Consider the following 26,672-nt stretch of genomic DNA (forward strand, 5'->3'; position numbering starts at 1 on the left):
ACTGGCAGAGCTCACCCCAGGGCTTTACCACACCTGGGAAGTCACATTTACTTAACCAGGCTACTTTCCAGAAAAACAAAGTCACGTGTTTTTGTCCTCCTGACGATACTGTCAGTAAGCGTGGGATACTTCTCCAAAGCCCTGTGACACACACAGCTGAATGGTGCAGTCTCTAGTGACATGATCAGCTGTGCTTGTTCTACAGGACTGCCCTTTGGCTAAGACATGGAACTGGAGTTCATGAGAGTTGGGCCCTGCAATACACTTCCTGTGGTGCTGAATAAGTTTCAGAACTGCCCGCTAGTTTTTAATGCCTGCAGAACAAATTACACCGTGATTCGCATTTTGCCAGTTGTATCGTAATAAGGCATGGTGAAAATGGCATCACTCTGTTTTTTAGGCTCTTGCTGTTTGATGCTGGCCACAGACACGTCCAGAGGTTCTTGTCTACTACCTGTGTTTTTTCACCTCTCTCGGGAATATCATAATAATAACTTCTTCTTGTGCACAATGTCAGAACTGGGAGTGGTTTAGTGGGAGCACATGGTGGATGGGTTTTGGGGTGCACTTTAAGGGGGTACCAGGCTTTAGGGTGAGATCATGAGGAGGAGGCGTTTGGGATGATTACACCAGGCCAGTGTGTGGGGAGAACATAGCAGGGGGAGGGTTTGGGAAAGATCTTGCTAGAGTGAGCATTCAGGTAAACCCAATTTGGGGTGAGTGGAGCTGCGCACATGGGAACAATTTGGGGCAGGGTAAGGGAACGAGACAGAGTGGGAAGAAGTCTGAGCGTGTAGTGGGAAGGCATAGGGAGGTGGAGGTGGTGACGGAAGGGTGGCAGTGGCAGAGAGGATGGAGACGGAGGCAGCACTAGGTTGGGGCAGACGTTGCAGGCAGAGGGAGGATGTGGTGCTGGAATCTGGATTTGTTCAGGCAGGACAGGAAGCGAAGGACAGCGGGAAGCGGTGGGGCTGGTGGGAGCTGCAGGGGAGCTGGCAATAGTGGGAGAAGGGAAGGCCGCGGAGCGCTGTGGTGGAGCTGTAGAAGTCCGCAGCTAGCTATGCCCTACGGGCGGGATCCTTGTACTGCTTTTAGCTCTCACCTCTGCTCGCTGGCTTGGCACCAGCCCTCGGCTTAGACCAGACCCTTTGTTCCTAAGACTCGCTCTTTTACTAACTCCCTTAATTGGCCTCTTGGAGCCAGAATGCTCCTTCCCTGTTTACTTCCATTTTTCAGCCTGGTGGCAACACGAAGCCTTAATTACCCAGGCTGGCTGCACGGAGTGGGTTAAGATGCTGCACTTAAAAAACGCTTTTCCGTGGAGTCAGAGTTTGGATTGTGCCTAATTGGGCGAGCTGTTTTGTGCTTTGCTAATTTAAACTGACTGTTACTCTAAGAGGTGCGGGAGGTTCAGCGACCTGGCGCACACGGCCCTGTCAGGTGACATTGCGGGTTGCTGCGCTCGCTGGCGAGGAGGCTGTTTTTCTTGTCTTGATTGTCAACATGTTTTTGACCAGTATCTGCCATCTACCGTAACAGCTGTGAGATATCTGTGCCTCTCTGCATTCGTCGTTCGGCAAGTTCATCTGCAGAGCAAATCAGAGCTCGATGGGCATCAGGTTAGCTAGAAACTAGGCCCCGAGTAGGCATCCTTTAGTGCAGTAATTCATCACTCAATGATCTAGGCCTCAGAAACTGGTCCACCCAGGACAGCAAGGGCCAGCTTATCAAGTGCTTAGCTCCCTTTGACAGTCATGGGCAGAGTCTGAAGAGACCCCAGTGTCACAGTCTGGAAAGCAGTATTTGCCAACCACAAATGTTCAAAAATCATACGATTGATTTGAAAATCATGAGATTATGTAAAACTAATAGATCTGGGGTTCTTTTTATTTGCCTTCTGCTTTTTGGAGCCTTTGGGGTGCGCTGAGTAACATTTTGAAGCTTTCTCCGGAGCCACAAGGGCTAGAAATGTATTTTTTTCTTTAAGAATGAAGGCTGAAATCATCACATATCCATTTGACTCCAGGAGCTGTGGCTTTAGAGAGAACAATAACTATCATGAGACTCATGACAAAACCATGAGAGTTGGCAACAATGCCACCCTCAGAGCAGACTGTCAGAAAGCAGGACAGACACCCCAACCTGGTTGTATGTTCGATTAGATTTCACCAAGCCGGTAACAAATGTGAACACCTGGATTACTGTAACAGTCCCCCTGGGCATTCCAGTCTATCTTGCCACCCAGGCAAGCTGGACTTAGTGATAAATACTCACTAAAAGTAAAGATCACAAAATGTTCCGGTTGCTCCCTGTCCCAAGAGACCAGTCACTTTCCCCAGATTAATTTATACCGTAGACCTCACACCAAAGAAAACACTGGTAGCCAAGCCTGTAGTAAACTAACTAAGGATTTATAAACTAGGAAAAAGAAATGAGAGAGTAATTTACAGACTGAAGCAGGCAATATATAAGCACATATGAGTTTCAGTCTATGGTTCCAAAAGGTGACAGATCTGTCAGCACTGAATGTCTTTTAGGGCTAACCCAGGCTGACCGTGGGGATCTCTGCTTTTGTCTCTTAGCTCCAGCCTTTTTGAGAGTCCAAACAGCAAACTATTTCTTCTTGTGAGCATCTTTGTATGGCCTTCCCCCAGAGTTCAAACCGATGGGATGAGCATATCTTGCACGTAACTTCTTCATGGCTGGGTGGGTGGGGCAAGCAACAAAGATTTCATCCTACAATAAGAGCCCACTGAGTTTTGATGGTCCTCCTTGATGGGCAGAGGGAATCGCGTCTCCTGTCTGAGTTCACAAGTTCAGAGCAGGCATTTTTACAATTATAAAGCAAAACTTTCATATTGCCTTAAGTGTTCGTCCTTCGGGTTCGAAGCTGACCGTGACATCATGGGTTGGGTTGGTTTCTGTGAGCACGTGAGTGGCTGATCAGGCCAGTTTGAGCTTTGACCTCTCTGGGTTGCTTGATTCACAGTAGATGTGCTGCTGTTGCAAGATTTATGCTGCTGGTGCTTCTGCTCTGCCTCAGCAGTTCTCCTCTGCTCGTAGACTGTCGCTCCAGTATGGATGGGGCTTCGCCAGGTAGAATGATCATGAATGAGATCCTCCCAAAACTCAGGATCAATGCTGAAACGCCCCAAGGATAACTTAAGAGAATCCTTGAAACATTTCATCTGGGCACTTTCCCTCCTGTAGCGCTCCGTAAAAGATCGTCTTTGACAGTTGTTCCTCTGACATTCTGGTGATACGGCCTTCCCGTCTCAGCTGTGATTTCAACAACAGCGTGTGGACGCTTGGAATGCCTGCCCATCTGAGACCCTCAGCATGTGGAACCTTGTCGTGCCTCATTAGTTTCCTCAGACAGCCCATGGGAAAGTGATTCAGCTTCATAACAACCATCCAGGTTTCACATGCATCCTGGGTGAGTGCGCTAACCACTGGGTACAAGTTATAAAGGAGGCAGCGTCACCACATCCTCTGGATTTTAAAGGGCCCCACTGCAGGAGGCATGCGCTGAGCATGTCTATCGGATCACAGGGGCCCAGGAGCATCCACCTTTCTCAGTTTGTGGCTCACGCAGGGGCTTAGGCAGCTGGGTGCCTAGCGGGAGGCAGCAGTGTGAACACCCAGAGGCAGAAACTTAGGCACAGCGGGCGCTTTTATTCTGAACATTTAGGCACCTGCAGGATTAGGCAGCAGCCGAGCGGTGTTTTATTGATCTCAGTAGCACCTAAATCTGGGGTTTAGGCACCTAAGTGCCCATCTACTGGGCCACAGTGCCCATCTACTGGCCCTGGGGATAGGAGAGAGACCATCTGCTGGCTTCTAAACCCGGGGCTCAGGCCTGGCATGTGTCATGTACAAATGGGAATATCGCAACGGGGGCCTGGCTGAAGAAAATCTCCTCAGTCCCCCTTAGTCAATGTAGTGTTGAAGTGCCCACAGCCTAATCTCTGCATTACAAATGGGAACATCGCAATGGGAAGATCTTTGCCCCCACAACAAAGTTCTATGCAGCCCTGCTAAACTGGCCCCAGGAGTCAGACTCGACTGGCTGAGAGCCATCCTAAGAAGATCAAAGCGCAAAACAGAGGGCTAGTTCATGGCTTGGCTTAGCAAACAAGATATCTGACAGGGCCATCTAGCAGCCGCTGCGCAGTCTGGAACCTTACCAAGAGTTCAAAATGGTGTGACTGTTACAGGAACGATAATCATCTATTTGTGTAGCACTAGACAGAACATGAACATTTTACTGACACTGAGACAGTTCCAATGGAAACTTGTGTGTGAAAAGGATGGATGGCAAATGGGAACCAGGACTCACTCGTAGCTTCCCAGTGGCCAGAGCTGGAACAGGGCTGCTTTTGATAACGGCACCACATCATCTTATCTAATTGCCTACACAGCAGGCTCCCATGGAGCTGGGGGAATAATGGATTCTTCAGTTCCCTGGCAATTCTGGGAAATCAAAAACAAAGTTTTGTTTCATGTTGAACCAAAACCTGAAATTTTTGAAATTTTTGGCTAACTGAACAGTTAAAATAATGTCAGGTCAGGTTGAAATGAAACTTTGTTTTGATCCAAAATGAAATTTTTCATGGAACGTCCAGGCTTTTTGCGGTTGGACATACCAGTTCAAGGTCCCCCTCTGGCGAGGAGAAGGTATTTGAACTTACTTTTACTATCTCTTTAGTGAGTGCCATAGCCACTGGAGGCTGTTCTGGTCTGGAGCTTTCTCATTGTCTGCTGTTGAAGCTGTTCTACTTTGCACAACAAATACATAGTCACAGGACGAGGGGCTTGAATCTGGGTCTCCTAGATCCTCAGAGAGTGTCTTTCCCTCCCCTGATGATCATTCATTGTCCTTAATGACTGCGCATTGCCACAATGAATGACCACGGATGCCCATCACAGGGTGCATATACAATCCCCACAGCAGGTGGAACAATTGCCACTTGGGACTGAGATTTACAAGGACTTTCTTATGAGACTGAATCCTTGATCCAAAGATTCTAGGGGGTCCATGAGGCTTCAGTAATATGGAGGTGATTTAGCCCCCTGAGCTCTGCGCCAGGCGCAGCAGCCTCACGCTCCATGCTGGCTAGAGCAGAGGAGCAGCCCCCCAGCCCCGCACCGGCCAGGCACACAGCCGGAGAGGAGCAGTCCCAGCCGATGGGGACCTGGAGCAGCCCCGGCCAACCTGCTAGAGCCCGCCTCCCGTAAGCTCAGTCCATGAGGGATGGGCAGAGACGGGGCCACGCAGGGGGGGTGGGGGTGGGGGTGCCAGGAAATGCTGAGCTTCTTACTCAGGTCAGAGTAATTTATTATGATTATTTTGTAATTGAGTGTTATTATTATTATCATCATTGTAGGGGTTATATGTGCTTATGGCCGGTGGGGGGCCCATGTTTTACTTTGTGTTAACTAGTGGGGCTTTCACTCAAAACAGTTGGGAACCACTGGTCTAAACCATCCAGGACAGGTGGCTATCCAGCCTCCAGTGAAGGAGCTTCCACGACTTCCCTAGCCCGTCTGTTCCGTTGTCCTACTGTTCTCACAGATAGGAAGTGTTTCCTAACATTTAACCTAAATCTGTGTTGTCACTGGGCAGCCCTGACAGGTGCTTTCGAACGCAGATTTTGTTTTGAGTCCTACGGTGAGCTGACAATGCCCCTTTGAGTCCCATGTGTGCTGACTGGTGCCACTGGCATCTCACAACTTCGCGGAAGAGTAACTGGATGATTCAGAACATGATACTCGCCTCTCCCGATTCATATCCTCCCTCATGCTCATGTCCCTGGCCGGTGCTCACACATGGGACTGTAACAACAATAACCATAACATCTGTACGGGGTCCCCAAGAGGGGAACATGCTTTATCTTCATGGCCGGGCTATGCAGGAGGTCAGCCTGGCTGATCATGATGGTGCCTTCTGGTTAAAATCTGTGACTTTGCAAATGAGACTCTACTCACCCTTATGACTCTAATCTTCACCCTTCCCCTCGCTCTGCCCTGCCGATGTCATGTTGACTCATCTCTCATATTGGCCTGGAAGCCCCTCAGGGCAGTGGCCTTGTCCTTCCTCCTCTTTCTCTGGATCTAGAACCTAGCACGCTTTGGGGCACTGACAAATAATAAATGACGATGATGGTGAAATGAAGAACTCCCTGATTTTAACTCAGGGCTGAGGCTGCCCTGCGAGATGTCTCCCCACAACCACCAGCCAGGCTCCTGCCGACGCCGGCACCTGGACATTGCACTTGATTTCCGACCCATTACCATTTTAATTACAAGGCCACACATCACATCTTAAAAGGCAAAGCACATCTGACATGACTTGGAAAAACTTAAACCAGTCGAGCCTGGATGTTGGCTTTGAGTGCTGCCAGTCCCAGGGAGGCGCTGCTTTCTCCAAACTCAATCAGGTGACTCCAGGCCCCCAGCTGAGTCTTCTGGATCAAACTCATTTTACCTTTACAACTGTCTGAAGCAAGCTCTCTTACCCTAGTCTGGGCTCCCGAGACGTTTCTCCGAGTCCGGCTTGCGCACAGTAAAGGTAACCCTCTTAAATCCATCTTCATTACTAAGGGAGGGCATTGCTGCCAGTGGGACGAGGCTAAGTTAGTGCTCCATCCTGTTCCCTGACCTCTGTTTGGTCAGTTACTCTAAGGCAATCTTGCCATTAGCCTCAGGTCTTTGTATGGCTTTAAATGACATTGGTGGGGCTGGGATAAAATGCACAGTAGCTTCACATAAGAGATCAGCAAGGAGTTAAACTTCTGGGAAAGTTGGGAGTTAAACATGTTAATTAACTTTCAGCTTTCATGGTCAAACATAAAGCAAGCCAGCTAAATCATAAGGGAGCCTGCTGAATGAACAAACTTTGCATGCCGACTGTTTCCAGTTACAATGAGTTATTACGTACTGTGCTATACACTGGACTGGATGCTAGGAGCATGGTGCTCTAGGAGAGAGCTCACACTGTTATATCAGTGAGTGAACACTCTGCTCTTCTGTTTGCTCCTCAAGCAAAGTGAGTTTGGAGTTGTTACCGGGGGGTTCAGATCATGTGATGAGCACCCCCACAGGGTTCTTAGAGGTACAAAACTGACTTACCTGTCTGTGTTTGCTTGCAGTCTTGTTGTAGCCATGTTGGTCCCAGGATAATAGAGGGAGAAGGTATCTTGGCAATCTGTCCCCTGGGATAAACCCAGGCTGGGTAAAATATGGTGAGCTGGACTTTAAGAGACCCAGAGAACATGAAATTTAATGTAATAGAATCATATAAGATTAGGGATGGAAGGGACCTCAGGAGGTCATCTAGCCCAGCCCCCTGCTCAAAGCAGGGCCAACCCCAACTAAACCATCCCAGTCAGGGCTTTGTCAAGCCTCACCTTAAAAACCTCTAAGGATGGAGATGCCACCACCTCCCTAGGTAACCCATTCCAGTGCTTCACCACCCTCCTAGGGAAAAAGTTTTTCCTAATGGCCAACCTAGACCTCCCCCACTGCAACTTGAGACCATTGCTCCGTGTTCTGTCATCTACCACCACTGAGAACAGCCTAGCTCCATCCTCCCTGGAACCCCCTTTCAGTAGTTAAAGGCTGCTATCAAATCCCCCCTCATTCTTCTCTTCTGCAGACTAAACAAGCCTAGTTCCCTCAGCCTCTCCTCATAAGTCATGTGCTCCAGCCCCCTAATCATGTTTGTTTCCCTCTGCTGGATTCTCTCCAATTTGTCCACATCCTTTTTGTAGTGGGGGACACAAAACTGGACACAATACTCCAAATGCGGCCTCACCAACGCCAAATAGAGGGGAATAATCACTTCCCGCGATCTGCTGGCAATGCTCCTATTAATGCAGCCCAATATGCCATTAGCCTTCTTGACAACCAGGGCACACTGCTGACTCACATCCAGCTTCTTATCCACTGTAACCCCCAAGTCCTTTTCTGCAGAGCTGCTGCCTAGCTTGTCGGTCCCCAGTCTGTAGCTGTGCATGGGATTCTTCCATCCTAAGTGCAGGACTCTGCACTTGTCCTTGTTGAACCTCATCAGATTTCTTTTGGCCCAATCCTCCAATTTGTCTAGGTCACTCTGTATCCTAGCCTTGCCCTCCAGCGTATCTACCACTCCACTTAGCTTACTGTCATCAGCAAACTTGCTGAGGGTGCAATCCACCCCATCCTCCAGATCATTAATGAAGATGCTGAACAAAAACAGCCCCAGCACCAACCCCTGGGGCACTCCACTTGTTACGGCTGCCAGCTAGGCATCGAGCCGTTGATCACTACCCATTGAGCCCGATGATCCAGCCAGCTCTCTATCCACCTTATAGTCCATGCAGCCAACCCATACTTCTTTAACTTGCTGACAAGATACTGTGAGAGACTGTATCAAAAGCTTTGCTGAAGTCAAGGTATATCATATCCACTGCCTTCCCCACATCCACAGAGTCAGTCACCTCTTCATAGTAGGCAATCAGCTTGGTCAGGCATGACTTGCCCTTGGTGAATCCATGCTGACTGTTCCTGATCACCTTCCTCTCTTCCAAGTGCTTCAAAATAGATTCCTTGAGGACCTGCTCCATGATTTTTTCGGTGACTGAGTGAGGCTGACCAGTCTGTAGTTCCCCGGATCCTCCTCCTTCCCTTTTTTAAAAATGGGCACGATATTTGCCTTTTTCCAGTCATCTAGGACCTCCCCCAATCGCCACAAGTTTTCAAAGATAATGGCCAATGGTTCTGCAATCACATCAGCCAACTCCCTCAGCACCCTCGGATGCATTGCATCTGGACTTGTGCATGTCCAGCCTTCCTAAATAGTTCTAACCTGTTCTTTCAGCACTGAGGGCTGCTCACCTCCTCCCCATTCTGTGCTGCCCAGTGCAGTAGTCTGGGAGCTGACCTTGTCTGTGAAGACAAAGACAAAACCAGCATTGACTCCTTCAGCTTTTTCCACATCATCTAGCACTAGGTTGCCTTCTTTCCCCCTCAGATTAGCCTCCCAGGGCATCCTGCCCATCATTTCCCTGAGGGAGGTCAAAATCTGCTTTTCTGAAGTCCAGGGTCCGTATTCTGCTGCTCTCCTTTCTTCCTTTAGTCAGGATCCTGAACTCGACCCTCTCCTGGTCACTGCTGCCCAGGTTGCCATCCACGTCTACTTCCCCCACCAATTCTCCCTTGTTTGCGAGCGGTAGGTCAAGGGGAGCACGGCACCTAGTTGGTTCCTCCAGCACTTGCACGATGTCAGTGTCTAGCAGGCAACCAGTTGCTCCCATTAATCTGCTGGCAGCTTCCAGAGGTGTTTGTGTTTCTTGCAGAAATACTGCCAGTGAGTAGGGCCAGGATTCTCCCGCACCCCGTACGACTTCACAGGCAGGGGCCTGGAGAGAGCGTGCTACCTCTGACTGGCCCGCCATGGTTCATGCTGCTCTTTTGTTTTCTTGGATAGCATGGGCATTCAGCTGTGAGTGGGGCTAGGACGGGGGCTGGGTCATTTGCTGCATTGGGTGAGACTAGAGGTTCGTCCCGGTGCTGAACAGGGCAGGGCAGGGGTGGTGCTGGTGAGTGGCAACTGAAAAAGCTGGGCCAGTGGCAGTGAGTAGCACGTCCACTGAGCTTTGAGGTGAGGCCCATTTGGAAGGTTTCTCTGTGACCACCAGGGCTGGAGTCCTGCTCTTTAAAATGAAAGCTGAGGCTCTGAGCGTAACGGTGCAACCTCAAAAGGAAAGTGCCTGTGGTTGATCTGGACTGAGCTGGCCCTGGCTGGAATGGTTCTTGCACTGGCCTGGCTAGTGTTGTTTAAGGCAGATATCAGGGTGGCGCACGTGCTTCAGGAGGGTTTTCTCCTTTAGGGCAGGGCGAGTGAGGAAAATTCTGGAATTCATTGGCTAGACTTCAGTTCCGGTCACTTGCTTTCTCTTTTCAGCAGCCTGCTGCACACATGGGCCTGGTGGGACCTTAGACCACCAGGCCAAAGGAGATGCAGGATTCTCACCTCACTCCTTTCTTATCCAGCCACATCTAGAACCTCTGCAGTGATGACGCCTCACTGGCTGCCCCTGGAATCTATTCTGTGGCTCAGCTCTCACTGTTCAACACATCTGAACTTTCCTTCTTCCCCCTCAGGCCATTGCTCCTCATCCCATTGTCTTCCCTGAGGGCTTTTGTCGCGCTGTTCCCAAAGGTGTTTATAGACTGTGATCCACCCACCCTGGCCCATGCCTCCTGTGAACCTTCTCCTTTAGCTCGCTCCACCTGTCCTCAGACAGCTGTCCTCCAGCCTTGCAATTATTTCTGGGGCCAACTTTTTTGACTTGTTTTGCCTCCATTCTTAACAAACCATGGCACTACACCTCCAAGTGTGCGCTTTCACACACACGCTCCACCCCCAGTAAAAACAGCATCTCACAGTGAGCTCATCGTTAGGTTCCTATGTTCTGTTACCTCAGGGTCTTTCTCAGATGCACTGCTTCCCAGAATTCATGCCCTAACTCTTTCTTTGGTCTCTTTGACATCCCCTCCCAGAGTCAAGGGATGATATGGTTCTTAAGTGACTTGCCCAAGGTCACACAGGGAGTGTGTGGTATAGCCAGGAATTGAACCCCAGTGTCTTAACCCCCTGTTCAATACTGTAACAACAAAACAATCAGACAACCACTCCGAGCTGGGCACGTTTTTCTCTGCTGTACCTTAGCCTCAACATTCTTTTGTTTGATCATCTCTGGTTGGAATAGCAGTGGCAGCCCATATGATCCTGCTGCAGCACACATTTCCCTCCACGGAGCTGCACGTGGCACTTCAACTAGCATTCCGGGAATCTCTTCCCAGCTTTCTCCCTCCTGCCTTTTATCTTTTACTTTTTTCCTGTCGGCTTCCACACCAAGTGCCTAATGGAAACCCCTTCTCAGTGCACCGTTCCGGTAGCTTTGGCAATGTACCATTAGCAGAGAACACGGCTTTCTCATTAGGAAATCCTCATTTGCTCAATACACCAAAATACCAGGGGATGGGCACATTGGAAGCGAAGATCAATCTGGCAACACTCTCCCCATTTCCCTGTCCTAGCCTGCTGTGTGCAACCATCACCTCACTTGCCATGTTCTGCCGTCTCTTTATGTCATCTAGCGGCCTGTGTTTCTTGGGCAAGTGCAAAGTCGCACCACCACAGTCTCTACGGACTCCTGGCAGTGTCCTGGTAAGCAGATTACCGCATGTCAAGGCCCCTGCATTTCAGAGGGTTACGTAATAGTCATTCCTTTTAATGGGGCTGTTGACACCGTTTACATTCCACAGTCAGTTTAACAGCACCGTAGCCTGGCCTCCCGTTCTGGGCCACTCATGCTAGTCCACACACCTCCTAATCCTGTTATACAAAGCCCTGGCAGGTCTGTTAATCCGACTGCCTGGGATGGTGCATAGAAAGGAGCCTTGGTACTGAGGATTTAGGATTTTTTTTCCCTCAGGGGGTCACAGCATCGAACATGTAAAACAGCCACTTTTAGCAATAGCTTTTCTACCTGACAGTTGTACTGAGAAATGCAAATGAGATGTACCTGGCAGCTGGGGGTGTTCGCGTGCTGTCTGCTGCATGGAGTATTGCCTGAGCTGCTTCAGGTGATTATTAATGAGCAGTAGTAGTATGTGTAGTGTCGTCTCAGGGCCCCAGTCATGGATCACTGTAGGAGGCGCTGTGTTTCCCTCTCATGGCTGGGGCACAGGGCTGTACACCCTGAATGCACTACAGGGGATGCACAGGCTCCTTTAGTTTAGCTCCCGAAGGAACGTGTTTCTGAAGCTGAACATCCTGGGCTCTCTCTCTGATGCTGCCTGTGTGTGTTTGTGTGTGGACAGCCACTCATCCATGCTCTGCCTGCGTCAGTGGGCCTATCCTTTGCCAGCAGGTGGCCCAGCTCACCGACCCACGGAGCCCCATTCATGAGGAGGATCAGGGATCACAGTTATTCCCCATGACTGAGAAATCCCCTGGAAGTGCGGTTCATAGACTTTCATCAACCAAGTGCCCTGATGCTCCCAGAGGAATGTTCCTGTGGGCTGCGTCGCTCTTCCCTGCAGGCTGACTCTCACTGCAGGACTATGAGCTAAATGAAACTGTCACAGAGGAGAACCCAGGAGCCTGATGGAAAAAGGACTGGCACACTGAAGTCACTAGCTTGCTTTCAGTGAGACTAAAGAGAAAGCAGACGGCAGGGAAACCTCGTCCCAGCTCTGCATGGCCCTGGAGATAAACAGTCAGTCTGCAAGTAAAGGGGGAACTGTTCAGAAGATCTCCTTGAAGACACCCTCTCCCCATGTCCGTATTGAGTAAACAAAAATACACAGATTTAAAGCCAACCTGCATTTACCCATTTCCTCCTGCAAAAAAACTGTAAAAAAAAAAAAACCTGCACTCAGAGTTGGCTGCTCCTTCCACTGAGCTCAATGGGAGATAAAGGGCTTCCATCGCGCTCATCCTCTCCACAGGAACGTGTAGTGCTTGCTCACTTAAGGTGCTTTAAAAAAAGTTACTTAAGCAAGAGAGCTAGGAGACAGACAGTCAGACAGGATGGATGGATGACTAGTTCCATAGAATGAGTCTGTTTCACTTTCTTTTAGAATTGATTTAACAATGTTAATTCAAAAGCAGTTTAATTCCACGGCTATTGATGCACGAGTGTCCAGATCTGACATTTTGCACTGTCCCTGGACTTTTCCCTTAAGGAATATAAGGTGCTGCTGCTCTCACAGAGTCAGAGTATGCCATTTTTAATTGATTCTAACTTCATTATTTCTTGACAAAATGTTTTCAAACAAGGCAAACCTGGTGTCCCACCTGACAGCGATGCCAGGCCAAGTCTCAAATGTTGAAACTAACTTGTTTTTTAGCTATCCGAGCGCAAACAAAGGCTGACCGTTTCTTTTAGAGATGGATTTTTTTTTTTGTGCTCACATAACTCGAATGGTTGAACAGATTTGCTTTCAAAGTTTCCCAGAACATTACAATTTGCCTGAGAACAAGCATGAGACATACTTGTGACTGTATGTGTGTAGGGTAGCCCACCTGAAAATGCCATGGGTAGGGCAGGCTGCAAAAAGAAGAGCAAATTCTCCCAAAACTGGTGGCTAACACTGAAGTTAGAGTCACCAAACAGTGCTCCTGATACCCCACACTGGTTATCAAGAAGCCCCAAAATGAAATACACAGCTTCCTTTATTGCATTTCAGTCTCTGTCTCCTGATCAGCCACTAGGTCCAGTAAAGAGACCAGTTGTTTAAAACTCTGGTCCCTTTACAAAATGTTCTCCTGATCCCCAAAGGGTCAGTCACAGTACCAGATCAATATAAGTTTAGATCTTATCCAAAATACCACGCTGCCAGCCAATCCTTTAGTAACTAAAACTAAAGGCTTATTATAATAAGGAAGAGACAAACAAGATGAGAGATGTTAAATGATCAAAGCAATCAGATACGTACTAATGACTTCAAAGTCCATATATCTGATTCTCAGCAGCATTGTGGAGCTTGCTGGCTTGTACAGTCCCTCTGGTTTACGCCCAGTCCCTAGCTGAGTCTCAGTGCTCTGTTCAAAGCTTCATTTGTAAAGTAGTTGATCTAGGGGGGAAGTTCCCTTTTCTTCAAGGCTGATATGTCAGTATCAATCAACTGTGTTTTGGGGTCCTGCAGCATTCCAGATGCCTGTGGTCTTCCAGCTCATGGCTTTCTTCCTTGGTTTCCTCTCCACCCTCCTCCTGGTCACAGCCACCTGCACCGATTGCTGGATGGTTAATGCTGATGACAGCTTGGAGGTGAGCAGAACAAGCACAATCTGTTGCTCAGTGATGTGACTACGGAGATGCTTCAGTTTAGGAAGTATCAGTCAAAGGTGGTTTTCTGCTTTGCAGTTTGGCATTAACAGGGCCCTAGCACATCTGCACATATTAACGGGGCCCTAGCACATATTTTCATCCTTGTATCTTACATGGCAATAGATACAAACTTACTCGTGTTTTAAATGCAAGCTTAGAATTTGCAGAATATTTCACAATGAAGCAGAAATTGTGGCGAGCCCATGAAAAACAAGGTTACTTACCAGTAACTGCAGTTCTTCGAGACATGCTGCTCACGTCCATTGCACTATAGGTGTGGGCACGCCTCCGTGCACGGCTACCGGAACTTTTTTCCCCTTAGCAGATCCCGCAGGGCCGGCTCTGGTGCCTCCTGGAGCCCCACACACATGCCACGGTACATGAGGCACTGCCAACCCTACGCCCCCTCAGTCCCTTCTTTCCACCAACTCCGGAAGCGGGGACAGGGGGTGGGTTGTGGAGTGGACATGAGCAACACATCTCGAAGAACAGCAGTTACTGGTAAGTAACCCTCTTTTCTTCTTCGAGTGCTTGCTCATGTCCATTCCACTATCAGTGACTAACAAGCCGTACCCTGGAGGGGGCCGGAGTTAGCGGTGAGCTGCCTGCAGCCCAGCTCTGCTGAAGCCCGCGTCTTCCCACACCTTGGACAGAGGCATGATGGGACGTGAAGGTCTGTACCACCAGCCTGGCAGCTGCTTTGCAGATGCCCTGCCCTGGCACTTCCGCTAGGAAGGCTGTGGATGGAGTTTGAGCTCTGTTGGGTGAGCTGTGGCGTTCGGAAGCGGCACCTTCATCTGCTCGTGGCCGAATGCGATGCAGGAAGTTATGCACAAGGAAATGCGCTGGTAGAGACTGGTGAACCTTTCATCCAATTGGAAGATGCAAGGAAGAACCGTGTCGCTCCCTGGAACGGCCTCGTACATCTGATGGAGAAGTCAGGGCCCCACTCGCGTTTTAGCAAGTGCTGCCTTCTCCTCTCCGCTGAACCATGTGGTTTGGGGAAACCTGGGAAGGATATGTGCTTGGTCCATGAGACTGGGCAACCACCTTGGGCTGGGAGGCCCGGTGTGGTCTCAACTGAACTTTATCTTATAACCTACAGCATGGGGGGGAGCTCCGAGGTCAGAGCCCTGATCCTGGAGACTTTCCTTGCCGAGGTAAATACCCCCAGGAAGGTCCCCTTCCCGGAAGGCCGGAGTAGAGGGCATGACGCCGTGAGTTCCGGCGGGGAACGGGGGGAGGGGTGTCCTGTGGGCCGGGAAAGGACCAGGTCGAGATCCCAGGGAGGCACCGGGTCGTGTGCCTACGCATAGAGCCTCCCACCCCCTTCAGGGACCGAACCAACATCGGACGGGAGAACCGCAATCCCCCTTCCAGCAGCTGATGGAAGGCTAACATGGATGCTAGGTGGGCCTTCAGGGAGGCCACAGTCAGTCCCTGGAGCTTTACCTGTGGCAAGTATTTCCCGGATCGCCTGCACTGGCGAGAGGCCAGGCAGAGTATCTCGGGACTGCTCCCGGCAGGCAACACCCGCTTCCACTTAACCTGGTACATGGCCTGTGTGAAGGGCTTCCTGCTACCCATCGGCACACACTGGGTTTGTTCTGAGCGGCTCGCTCATCACCTCTTGGCCCCCATCTATCACTCCCTGCGGTGTTGAGGTTCCAGGTCTGGGCACCACAGGTGACCGTGCTCCTTGGAGCTGGGCTCGTGCTGGCTCAGAGGCTCCTGAGGCGGGCGATCGAGAAATCCAGCAGCATGCTGAACCCGTGCTGGCGTGGCCAGGCCGGAACAATCGAGATGGCGTCTGTTTAGCCCCCCTCGTTTTGAGCAGGACTGCCCGCAGGAGGGGAAAGGCGGGAAGTGAATATGAAGCTCTCTGACCGCTACAGACGGACGGCGTTGGCGAGTGCCCCTGCCCCTTGACCACAGCGAGAGCAGCACTGCGGACACCTCGTGCTCCAGTCTGATACAGATGGATTCCCTTTGGGGAAAACCTCCTTCCAGACGGTCGTAGACGCCCTTTGTGGGCACCGCGACCCCTCGGGGTGAGGAAGAGCGACCCCTTGATGTGGTCCGCCTCGCCGCTCATCACCCCCGCGGGAAGTGATCACCGCCAGGTCCTAGGGACCCACAGCTTCCCTTCATAAGGCTGACGAACGGGCTCCCTCCACCTGTCAATGTAGCACACGGTCACTGCACTGTCTGTCAGCACCTGCACCCGCTGCCCTGCCCTCGGTAAAGCAGAGGGACATTCCGCAGTCCTTGTGAGCGTTTCGCGGGTATTCACATCGGTGTGCCGACACCTCTCCTCCCTCGGCCAGACGCCTTGTGAGCCGAGGTGAGCGCTGATACGGCCCTGGACCCTCTGCTCCAGGCAGCCGCTATCAGGGTAACGGAAGGAGGCTGTTCCATGAACGGAACGCCCCTTCACATCCCGAGGAGTCATTCACCAGCCTAGAGGGGCTAGGGCTTGCTGCTGTTGGGTTTTTTTGGGGGGGTGGTGGGGGCAGGGGGAAGGAGAGGGGATCGTAGCTTCCCGGTGCAGGAGCTGCCTGCTCGGACTGTATCCCGGGGCCATGACTGAAGGGGCCTAAGCATCAGGCTAGCCAGCCTCATCCCATAGATGCAGGCCACCCTGTGCCCGACCAGCTGTCGGCAACGTTTGGCTGTTGTCGTCGGGCATTTCTGCAGGTGGCCCATCCTGAGGGGCTCTGTCCCACAGCACGGCTGGGCAAGAAGGGCTGGTCCGGGAAGCAACCGGTCACACGGCTGCCTTCCCTAGGCTGCACCTGAGTTAACGTGAACGTTGTGTGTTTACCAGCAGGACCCGCCAGCCGCAAGAGACGCCTGACCGGCTCACACTGCTCTGGGCTTGGGACCTGGGCTTGCCTGGGCGAATCTTGCACCCTCAAGCGCGCAGGTACCACTGCCAGGCCTTCAGTAAACACCCTCGGGGCCAAGTAACAGGCCACGGGGTAAAGCGTTAGAGGGAGTCAACCCCTACGAAGTGAAGAAACCTTTGAGGATGTGTGTCCCTGAAGTCCAGGGCGGCACACCGGGCTCCTGTTTCCACTACTGGAGCTGGGGGGACCGTGTGAGACTTGAGTCCCTTGTTTGGTATTTGTGAGACAACGTAGGTCTGCCACCATCCTTACGGCCCCTTTTTTTTTAGTGGATGAGGGCATACCTCGAGTAGGACCTCTTCCGCCATGCCCTGCGGCACCTTTCCTGCTGCACCGGGCTGAGGCGGCCTCAACCTCTTGGATGTGGAATTGCCACTGAGCGGGAGGAAGGGAGAGGCGTCGATGGGGCAGGGGGAGGAGACCACCGGGGGCCCTCGCTCACCGAATTAGCTCAAGGACCCAGTGGTCCGAAGGCGTTCTGGCTCACCCAGCCTGAAGGAGGGTAGAGACTAGGGCGCTGCCCTTGCGTGCACCAGCAGAAGGGGCCTTTTCCGGTTGCCCTATTGCCGAGAGGATCCTTACTGAGGGCCTAAGGAGCCCGTCAGGGCGGATGGTGTCTCCTAGACCCCCTGACTCTGTCCCATTGCCCGTAGGTCACGAGACGGCCGTGGCTGACACCTCTGCTGCTGCTGTCTCTGGGGACCTGCCTGACACCTGAAGGTCTGTGGCGTGTAACGCCCAGGGAACAGAGTGTGGTCTTGGAGTCCTTGAGACCATGCAGCTTCGCCTCTATCCGAACCAAAGAGACGGCTGACTCGTCCAAAGACGGGCCCTGGATGGGCTGCTGGACCTTTTTGGGGCAGCCTGGGATTGCAGCCGCTAACCTCTGGGCATGCCGATGGCGGGGAGTATGGCTCTGCCCACCGAATCAGCAGCAACTGAGGATGTCTGGGGCGCTGCTATAGCTCCCGTGGTACCCTGCCCTGCAATGTTTATACAGGTTCAGCGCCTGCTGCTAGGCAGGGCCTCAGCAAAGCGGCTCCCTGAGTCCCCCGAGCGCTCACCTTCCACTTGCTGTTGAATAAAGTTTTTTTCCAGACAACTCTGGCTTGCAATCACCCTTGTTCTGTGGCGTAGAGCCCGGCTGCCCTGCCCATCCCCGTGGTTGGTGGCAACCACCACCAGGGACCTGGGGCAGGGCGGTGAACAGTATTCAGACCCCTTGGCTGGGGAATAATACTCTTCTCGGCTCATTTAGGCATCGGGCTATGGAGGAGGGGGTTTGCCACGAGACCCTCACTATGTTGAGTGCCCCTTTGTAGACCAGGAGGGCTATGACCCTGTGGAGCCCACCGGTAGCACATAAAGATTGTCTGACGCCCCTTTTGCTTCCTCGGGAGCAGTTCCCAGTGTGCCCTAGAATCAACCTGGGCTTGGGCGTGTGCTTCAACCGGCGGGGATGGGGGGGAGGCGGAAGGGCTCTCCAGGCTGCAGCTCCTCTTCCCTCTGATAGAGAGTCCCTGCCGAGTCATCATCTGAGGGCGCATGGTGGCCCTTTCCCTGAGGCACTGACTGCATCCCCGAGGGGTTGATGGCCCATGGTCCTGTCCCCCCCGGGAAATCCCCTAGGCCCCCATACAGCCATTGGGTGACCATTGCCTCTGAGGCCATCTGCCTGGGGCTCTGGCACTTTTCATTGGAGGTGGCTCCTCCAGAAACTGCATCCCCAAAGGGACACTGAGGCGCCGTCAAAAGACCACAGCTGGGGCTGCCCAAAAGGCTTTCACTGTGCAGTACTGTCGCTCCAGAGCGCGACCCCTCGACATCGACGACCTCGACGACCAGGTTCGTCCTGGGGTCACTTAGCGGGAAAGCCTTCCCGCCGGAAGTGCGCGGCTTGAAGCCATGGCACCGGAGCATACCTGCTCCCGGTAAAGTCTCAGCTAGACTATCTCAACGTCTCCAACTACCACTACAACAGTTATTAATCTAGCTAAGTAACTAACACAAAGAAAGCAGTGCTTAACGGTCAAAACACGGGGAATGAAGCACTTGCAATGCAAGCCCAGGCAGTTCAGTGACCGTCACGGGTGGAAAGAAGGCACTGAGGGGGCGTAGGGCTGGCAGCGCCTCATATACCGCGGCATGTGCACGGGACTCGAGAGGGCGCCGGAGCCAGCCCTATGGGATCTGCTAAGGGGAAAAACGTTCCGGTAGCCGTGAACGGAGGCGTGCCCACACCTATAGTGGGATGGACATGAGCAGCACGTGAAGAAGAATCCCTGGATTGGTGGCTCACAGCTGCCGCAGTCCTGACGTGGCCATTCCATCACTTAGTCCCAAGTCCAGCTCAGGTTAGGAGAATCAGCCTCGACCAATGGCCCAGACAACAGGGGGTTCTGGAGTAAAGCAAGGCAGAGGTAATACCATCTCTCCACGGCTTTGCCCCCTGGCTGCACCCCAGGAGGTTGAAGATGAACCAAGAATGAGGCATAGTTTGGTAGATCCTACACACCACAAAGGCAGCACCCAGTGTTTTACATTTAACATTAGTCATATATGTTATGGGTTCATCACATTTAAGGACAGAAGGGATCATTAGACCAAAATCTGACCTTCTGCATAGCACAGGCCAGAAAATTTCACCCAGTTACCCCTGTATTGAGCCCAGTTATTTGTGTTGGCTAAAGCGTATCTTCCAGAAAGGCAGCCAATCTTGAGCTGAAGACCTCAAGAGATGGAAAATCTACCGCTTCCCTTGGTATTTTATCCAAAGGTTAACCACCGTCGCTGTTAAATATTTGCACCTTATTTCTAATTTAAATTTGTCTGGCTTTAACTTCCAGCGATTGATTCTTGTAACATCTTTCTCCGCCAGATTAAAGAGCCCTTTAGTACATGAGGCATTTTCCCCTCATAAAGATATTTATGCACCATAATCAAGTCACCTCTCAAGTTTCTTGTTGATAATTTAGATAGACTGAGCTCTTTAAGACTAACTGTAAGGACTATTTTCAGCCCACAAATAATTTTGATGGCTCTTTTCTGCTCCCTCTCCAATTTTGTGTCCATGAACTGCAGAGGGTTTTCAAACTGTCTCCGGTGGCCGGTAGCTCACATGTTGCTTTCTTGGGTTAGGATATACCTAAAAGGCTCATGGGATGCTTTTTGTTTGAGTGTCTCTCTCTAATTTCTTTCTTCCTCTTCTAGGTCAGCCGCAAATGCCGGGGGCTTTGGAGGGAATGTGTCACCAATGTACAGGATGGTATCCGGACTTGTGACCAGTATGATTCCATTTTAGCAGACCATCCATGTAAGTTCCCGTTGTCGTGATGCGAGTAGCTGCGAGGGAATGGGGAGTTTTTAATAAAACCATACATTACAACATTAGGCAAGTCATTGTGACTTGGAGTTTGCACTGAGATATATCATTGCTTCTTCCCATTGTAACAATCACTGCTCTAAAAAATAACCCTTTTTAACCTTTGATTAAACACACATAAAAAAATGTAAAGCATTAAAAACCCAAAATGAAGTAAAACATCATGTGAACAATTTCCTCTTTTTCCTTTAATTGTTTAGATTCTTTTATAAGGGAAAGACCCCGGCTTAGCAGGGGCATTTAGCTGGTATTAAAAGCTTTGATTAAGATAGACAGTGGAGCGGATCTCAGCTAGTGTCCGTTACCATAGCTCCAATGAAGCCAACGTCGTTATGACATGGTGGTGCTGAAGTCAATGGAGCTTTGACAATTTACATCAGAGGAGGATCCTCCACGGTCAGTTTTAGATGGCCTTCAGTTGCTGTTGGCGTTACCCTGTTCCTTGTAAGACAAAGGCCTGATCTAAACACACAAGTTCTACCACTGGAACAGATACTGATGTCAATTTGTGTGTGTGTGTGTGTGTGTGTGTGTGTGTGTGTGTGTGTGTGTGTGTGTGTGTGTGTGTGTGTGTGTGTGTGTTAGCTGCATCGCTATTAAACTGTGTGTCCAAACAGTGCTGTGCTGCGTTGTCACATGCTGCATTGTGCGTGTTTGCCCGGTAGCTGTCCTATAGCTTCAAGTGTGATGGAAAGGAGCAACAACTCTTCTGACAGTCAGGCAGGCAGTTGTATCTTGTGTAACACGGTGAAATCCTTGCAGCAGTGAGGAGACTGACACTAGTAACACAACAACACCCAGACATGGCTCACACTGTGACATCTAGTGATTAATTATTATTATTACTGTACTGCATAGGAGCCCTGGTCATGGCCCAGCACCCCTCAGTGCTAGGCACTGTACAAACACAACAGTCCCTGCCCCAAAGAGCTCACAATCGACGTATAAGACACAGGCCCACCAGCAGCAGTTCCAGGCCCCAGGGCAGAGCTGTCAATGGCCCCTGCTGCCCTAGAAAGGGAGGGCTGAGGTTTATGACCAGTCAGCTGAGGCTTCCCCCTGGGAGGCTAGCTAGCTCCCCATCCCGCCTCTTCCGCCCGCAGCCCCGCCCACAATTCATCCCCGCTCCAGCCCAGGCCCCTCCCTCCCCCCTGCTTGCTGCCACGTCCCACCTGCCCCTCCTCCCCTCCCCCAGCTGGAGCACCACAGTGGGGGGGCTAAGTGGGGAGCGTGGCAGGAGGGATGCAGTGAGCAGCGGTGGGGGGGGGGCGAGCAGGGGAGGAGAGATGCTGCAGCAGGGAGACCAAGCAGGGACAGGGGCGTGCGGAAGAGCGGAGGGGAGCAACGCAGCGGCAACTGGTGGAGGGGTGGGACCGGGGCCTGGGGTGGAGTGGGGGGTGCACTGTGGGCGGGGCAGGCAGGATGGGGGGCTAGGCTCCCCAAGGGGAAGCTTCATCCACTGCCCTGGTCCAGGTCCTTGTAAAATCCACGGGCCCCTGGGCAATTGCCCTCCTCCCCCCACTGGTGGGCTTGATACGACAGATGGACACGCCAGGAAACATGAGCCACCATTGGACAGCGTGATCAGCAATGGTCTTACAGCGTGTGCTAGCCATCCTCTCTGACGACACGTCAGGGACGGAACCAGGGACCGGCACAGCTACGCTAAACTGTTCCTGCTCGAGCGGAAGAGACTCTTGTCCTCTTCGGACTGGACACAGAGGGGCCTGTAACACACACTCACCTCTGGGTTACAATAGCACATGTCTATGTGACCTGCAGAACAGTGACACAGAGCTAGAGAAGGTGTCTGGGGTCATATCTACACTGTCATGATGGTGATTTGTCCGGTTGTTGCTTTGTTCGCTCTTCTCAGTGAAGATCGTGGTGACGCGAGCACTGCTGATCACAGCTGACATGCTGGCGGGCTTTGCTTTGGTTGCTCTGCTGTTGGGTCTGGACTGCATCAAGTTTCTGAAGGATGAGCCCCGTCTCAAACGGAAGATGTGCTACACGTCTGGCTTAATACTCGGCCTTGGAAGTAAGTGTTTCAGAGCACTCGCAACCTGCCTTGTCAATAACAAAACTGTGACGTGTACTGGCATGCGAGTGCGGCAGACCTGCGGAGTGGTGGTGGGTGAGTGACGCTGGCGCTGGATAGGCTGGAAGAATATTGAGTGGGATGGGGTCAGGTCATGGCATGCGCTGTGGTGTGGCATGGGTGGGATGGGGCTGTGCTGTATGCGATAGTTTCAGTTGAGTGGGGCTGATGGGTGCTGTAGGGTAGAACTAGAGAGCTGGATGGGATGGCAGTGGGTGGGGCAGGGCGAATGGGGAGAGTCCAATGGCATCGGGTGGGTGGGCATGAGTTTGGGTTCAGAACGGCTAAATTGGGAACAGTGAGATCAGGTTGAATTGAAGAGCTCGCTGGAGAGAGGCTGAAAAGGGTGCGGTGATAACACACACACACACACGTATATTCTTCTGTACAGTGGCTTTGGATAGCCTCATTGGGTGGGATTTGCATAGACACCTAAGGCTTGGTCTACACTACAGCGATGTCAGTTGCTTTGTGCAAACCTATTTGTGCGTGTGTCTACACTCATATTTGTCTCTGGCTGACATAAGCACCTCATTCTGGCGACACAGTAAAACCACCTCCCTAGAGGACATGGAGCCAAGCTCGACTCACTTAGGTCAACACCATGTAAGTGCAGACACTGCATGACCTGTGTCAACCCTAACAGTCCTCCAGCAGCTGTCCCATAATGCCCCACTCCCTGCAACAGTGACCACGCTGACCACAATTTTAAACTCCACTGCCCATGGGTCACAGAGCGCAGACGCTACCACTACCTCTAAACCCTACCTCTGCTGTATGCAACCGCCCCGTCTACCATCTCAACTCCAGGCACAGAGCAGCACTAGGTCTGACTGCTGAGACACCTACAGTGCATGTGGCTGACCTGCAGCTGCTAGCAGCAAATACCAGTCCCATCTGGGCGTGGGCGGCGGGGTGTGATCATGGGCACAGCAGAACTAGGCGCTGACGCTGATTTCGGAACACACAAAATTTGCTGTGATCATCATTAAATTTGTCAGGCGGGGAAGCTGGGGCTGATGGGAGCAGGGGTTGGCGTTGAAGGCGGCATTGCGTGAGCTTGCAGGACTGCCGTCTGCACATGGAGGGTGGCGACTTTGGCCTACAGGGTCTGAAGGGCTTGCACTGTCTCCATCAGAGGATATTGTAGAATCCAGGCTTGCCACGTCCGCTCTGGTTCTCTTCTTGTTTGTAGTGGGACTGCACAAACGGTCAGTGCCTGGGATGTGAGTGTCTGTGCCTAGTAGTTAGAGCAGGTGTCAGGCCTAGTGGTCAGAGCAGGCATTGGTAGCCAGGAACTGGTGCCAAGGGTCACAGCTGGAGTCAGAAGCCAGGAATCAGAGCCCAGGGTCAGAAGCGGGTTACTGCAGTGGGCAAGGCTGGGAACAAGCAGGCATAGGAGCTGTCGCAGCCATGGGCAAACGCTTTGAGCAGCAGCTGAACTGCTGTGCTGGGCTTCAGCCCCAGTGTGCTGCCTCTTCCACCCCATCAGGCAGCCTACTACAGGCCAGCTGCACTCATTTGGTTGCCCAGAGGCTGGCTCTGCTGCAGGCCCTGATTCCTGACACACTGGGGCTGAAACCACAGGCTACCCTCATCCAAGATGGTCCCCATTTCCCTACAGCCTTTGCAGGTGGCGGTGAGGCCTCACCTAGTAAAGATGGCCACTATAGCCCATTGTTCCCAATGGCACTGAAGCCAGAGTGTCTTTAGAGGAGGATGACCACCATCATGATCTATGGTTAGGAAACTGGACAGGGAATTGTGAGGGGGGGGCAGGGGAAAAGGGGGGACACCAGAAGGAGACCAGGGTGCAGTGGAACGGGGAAAGGCCAGTGGTAGAAGCAGCAGATGGAGAGGGATAGAAAGTAGTCCCCTCACCTCCGGGATTAGGAGAGGGTAAGAGAGGGTAAGAGGGGGCATCTGCATTGTTGCATGTGCATTTCAGGTTGAATAATCACCGGCTGAGGACAGGCAGCTTTCCCCAAAGGTTCAAAGGTCACAGCAATTGAACTACACCTCCTCCCCGTCCCGTCCCCGCTCCAAATGTTGTAGTGTTTAAAAACAATCTCCTGACTTTTGGAGTCTGACTCATGATGTTTGAAGCCTTGGGACGGGCAGCCCTGGTCAGACTGGCCTGGCCCGTCCCCCTGAAACATGAGCGGGTAGGAAACATTCTGGGCTGTGTTCTCAGCTGACTTTGTTCCTTTGCCAGGTGTCCTTGGCGTGGTTGGCTCCGTGTGGTATGCAGTAGATGTCTATGTGGAGAGAACCACCCTGGTATCACACAACATATTCTTGGGAATCCACTATGACTTCGGATGGTCTTGCTGGCTGGGCATAGTTGGTTCGACAGGTTGCTTTATGGCCTCCATCATGCTAACCTGCTGCCTTTATATCTTCACAGGTCAGTAATGGCCATTCCAGGCTGCCAGGGACACGTCCAGTACAAACAGATTTGCAAACTGACCAGTCACTTCAGAACCTAGTGACACGAAGCTTGACAATTTTGGCCCAGGTTTAGGAGAACGTTGTCACCGCTGAGGAATATACAGCTCAGTGTGCGGCTTTACCTTTACATGTCACCTTAGGGCTTTTCCTGACTAGGAAAGGGGCTGAGTTTAGGTTAAGGTTAACTGACGGGCTAGCTAAACCTGATGTAAACGCAGCCTTTTTCCTGGTGCAAATGCAGGGTAATACCGTGTAGCTGCATTTCGCTGGTCAGGTTCTGGCTTAGCCTAGACTAGAGCAGAACCGTCACTTTCCTAGTCAAGACCATACCTTGGAGAGCACAACGCCTAGGTCTTCTGCTTTAATACAAACATGTTATCATTTAGCATAATGTCTCTTTAGGCAGGAAAATAAACTAGAAGACGAGCCGGCTGAGACCCATCAGGAGATCCTTCTTGGCCTGGATTCTGATCTGAATTATCCCAGCCTAAATCTAGAGTAATTCCATTGAAGTCAATGTATTTATTCTGGATTTACCCTGGCGTAAGAGATCAGCATTTGGCCTTTGGTTGTGATACTTGCCCTGCTCCCCAGTGCCCAGGGATTACTGTGAGCGTTCTGTACACCAGATGTATGTAAGAGGTGAGTCCTGAGACACTCCCTTCTCGTTAGTGGACATCAACTCTGAGTTCTTCAGGGAGTGTTTCTTGCTATGTGTCTGTACAGCGCCTGTCAAAAGAAGGATTTGGCTTCCAGTGGGACCTCTAGGAGCTACTGGAATATCAGTAATAATGAGTCGCTTGACTTCACCTCTTCTCTAGATTATCATCTTTTTCAATTAAATTATTTTAAATCTTTTCTCTCTGTCAGATACTAGATCGTCCAGGAGACCTCAAAGGTCCATCCACCCCTCTGGGAGAACTGCCACTGGGACGATGTATGTGATAAGCTCCCGAGTGTAATTCAATAGCTGTCCAAGGATACCTGCCTCAGTCCCATTCTCTGTGTCTGCTGTCTCCCAAAGCAACCCAACCTCCTTAAATTGCCAGAAAGAAACAGACTCTTCTGCGCTGCATGAATTCCCTTTCTCTGGATTTGCTTTTGAAGTGAAGGCATCAAGTTAGGTTCCAGCTTGTGACAGTGGCTCTTTGACCATGTGCAATTATCTCACTCAATTTTCCAGAACCTAATGTGTTCTTAGGATAATTAACAACAGTTGCTGTAGTGTTCTGCAAGTGTCATGTAGCTGCAAGGTGCTTTAAGGTACCACAGAGAGGATGGCAACATGTTGGCATGATATAGATATGCTAGGCTGAGCAACTGCTTAATAAAGATCCGGCTTGAGCAGTGTCGCTTCTGATTTGGTCTCGTTGCGTTTTCGACATTTAAACACAAATATGCCAAGGTATCTTCAGAAAAAGCTGCTTTTGCCTCCTTCTGAGGAGGGCAAAATTCTGATTCTGAGCTGCAGCCGTGAACCAGCAGAGACTGCACTGAGATCAGCGGAGTGTGTGTGGAATCAGGGCCCACGTATGCAGATTGCTGCTGGCAGAACAGGAGCAGATTAGACCCAGGCCCCAAGTGCAAACTGCCCTCCCAGGGGGAGGGGAGGCTGGGCTATAAAGTGCTCTAAATTCCTCAGATGGGAGGTGCGGTGTAAATCCCATCTGAGACTGGAAGGAGGCTACGTTCCCACCCTAGGCAGCAGGGAGGAAAACCAACTGCAAACGGACATGCTGGGAGGGAAGGGTCCCACTCAATCCTGATGCCAGGCAGGAAGTGCCCTTAGGTCTGACAGGGATGGTGTTGGAAGGTTCCACTCCCTCCAGCCTTGATCCCATCCCTGGCCTTCTCCAGACTCCTCCTGGAGGCCCCAGGCCTTCTCACGAACCGCGATCCCTTCAGCTCTGACTGCCTCGGGCATGTTTCAAAATACATCTCTTGAT

At 51.5% G+C, this 26,672-nt stretch overlaps 1 protein-coding gene across 1 annotated transcript; it reads left to right on the plus strand.

The window, feature by feature from the left end:
* Positions 1 to 13,709: 13,709 nt before the first annotated feature.
* On the plus strand, positions 13,710 to 25,831 carry LOC137165412 (claudin-16-like). Its single transcript, XM_067566669.1, has 5 exons — positions 13,710 to 13,823; positions 20,003 to 20,105; positions 22,051 to 22,215; positions 24,491 to 24,682; positions 25,597 to 25,831. Exons 1-5 carry the CDS (start codon positions 13,710 to 13,712, stop codon positions 25,686 to 25,688), a joined length of 666 nt encoding a protein of 221 aa, XP_067422770.1. The 3' UTR covers positions 25,689 to 25,831.
* The last annotated feature ends 841 nt before the right edge of the window (positions 25,832 to 26,672 follow it).

Source organism: Emydura macquarii, unplaced genomic scaffold (genome assembly GCF_026122565.2).
Source record: "Emydura macquarii macquarii isolate MOO-44397 ecotype Brisbane River unplaced genomic scaffold, CSIRO-AGI_Emac_v2 contig_2768, whole genome shotgun sequence".
In the NCBI taxonomy this organism is placed as follows: domain Eukaryota; kingdom Metazoa; phylum Chordata; order Testudines; family Chelidae; genus Emydura; species Emydura macquarii.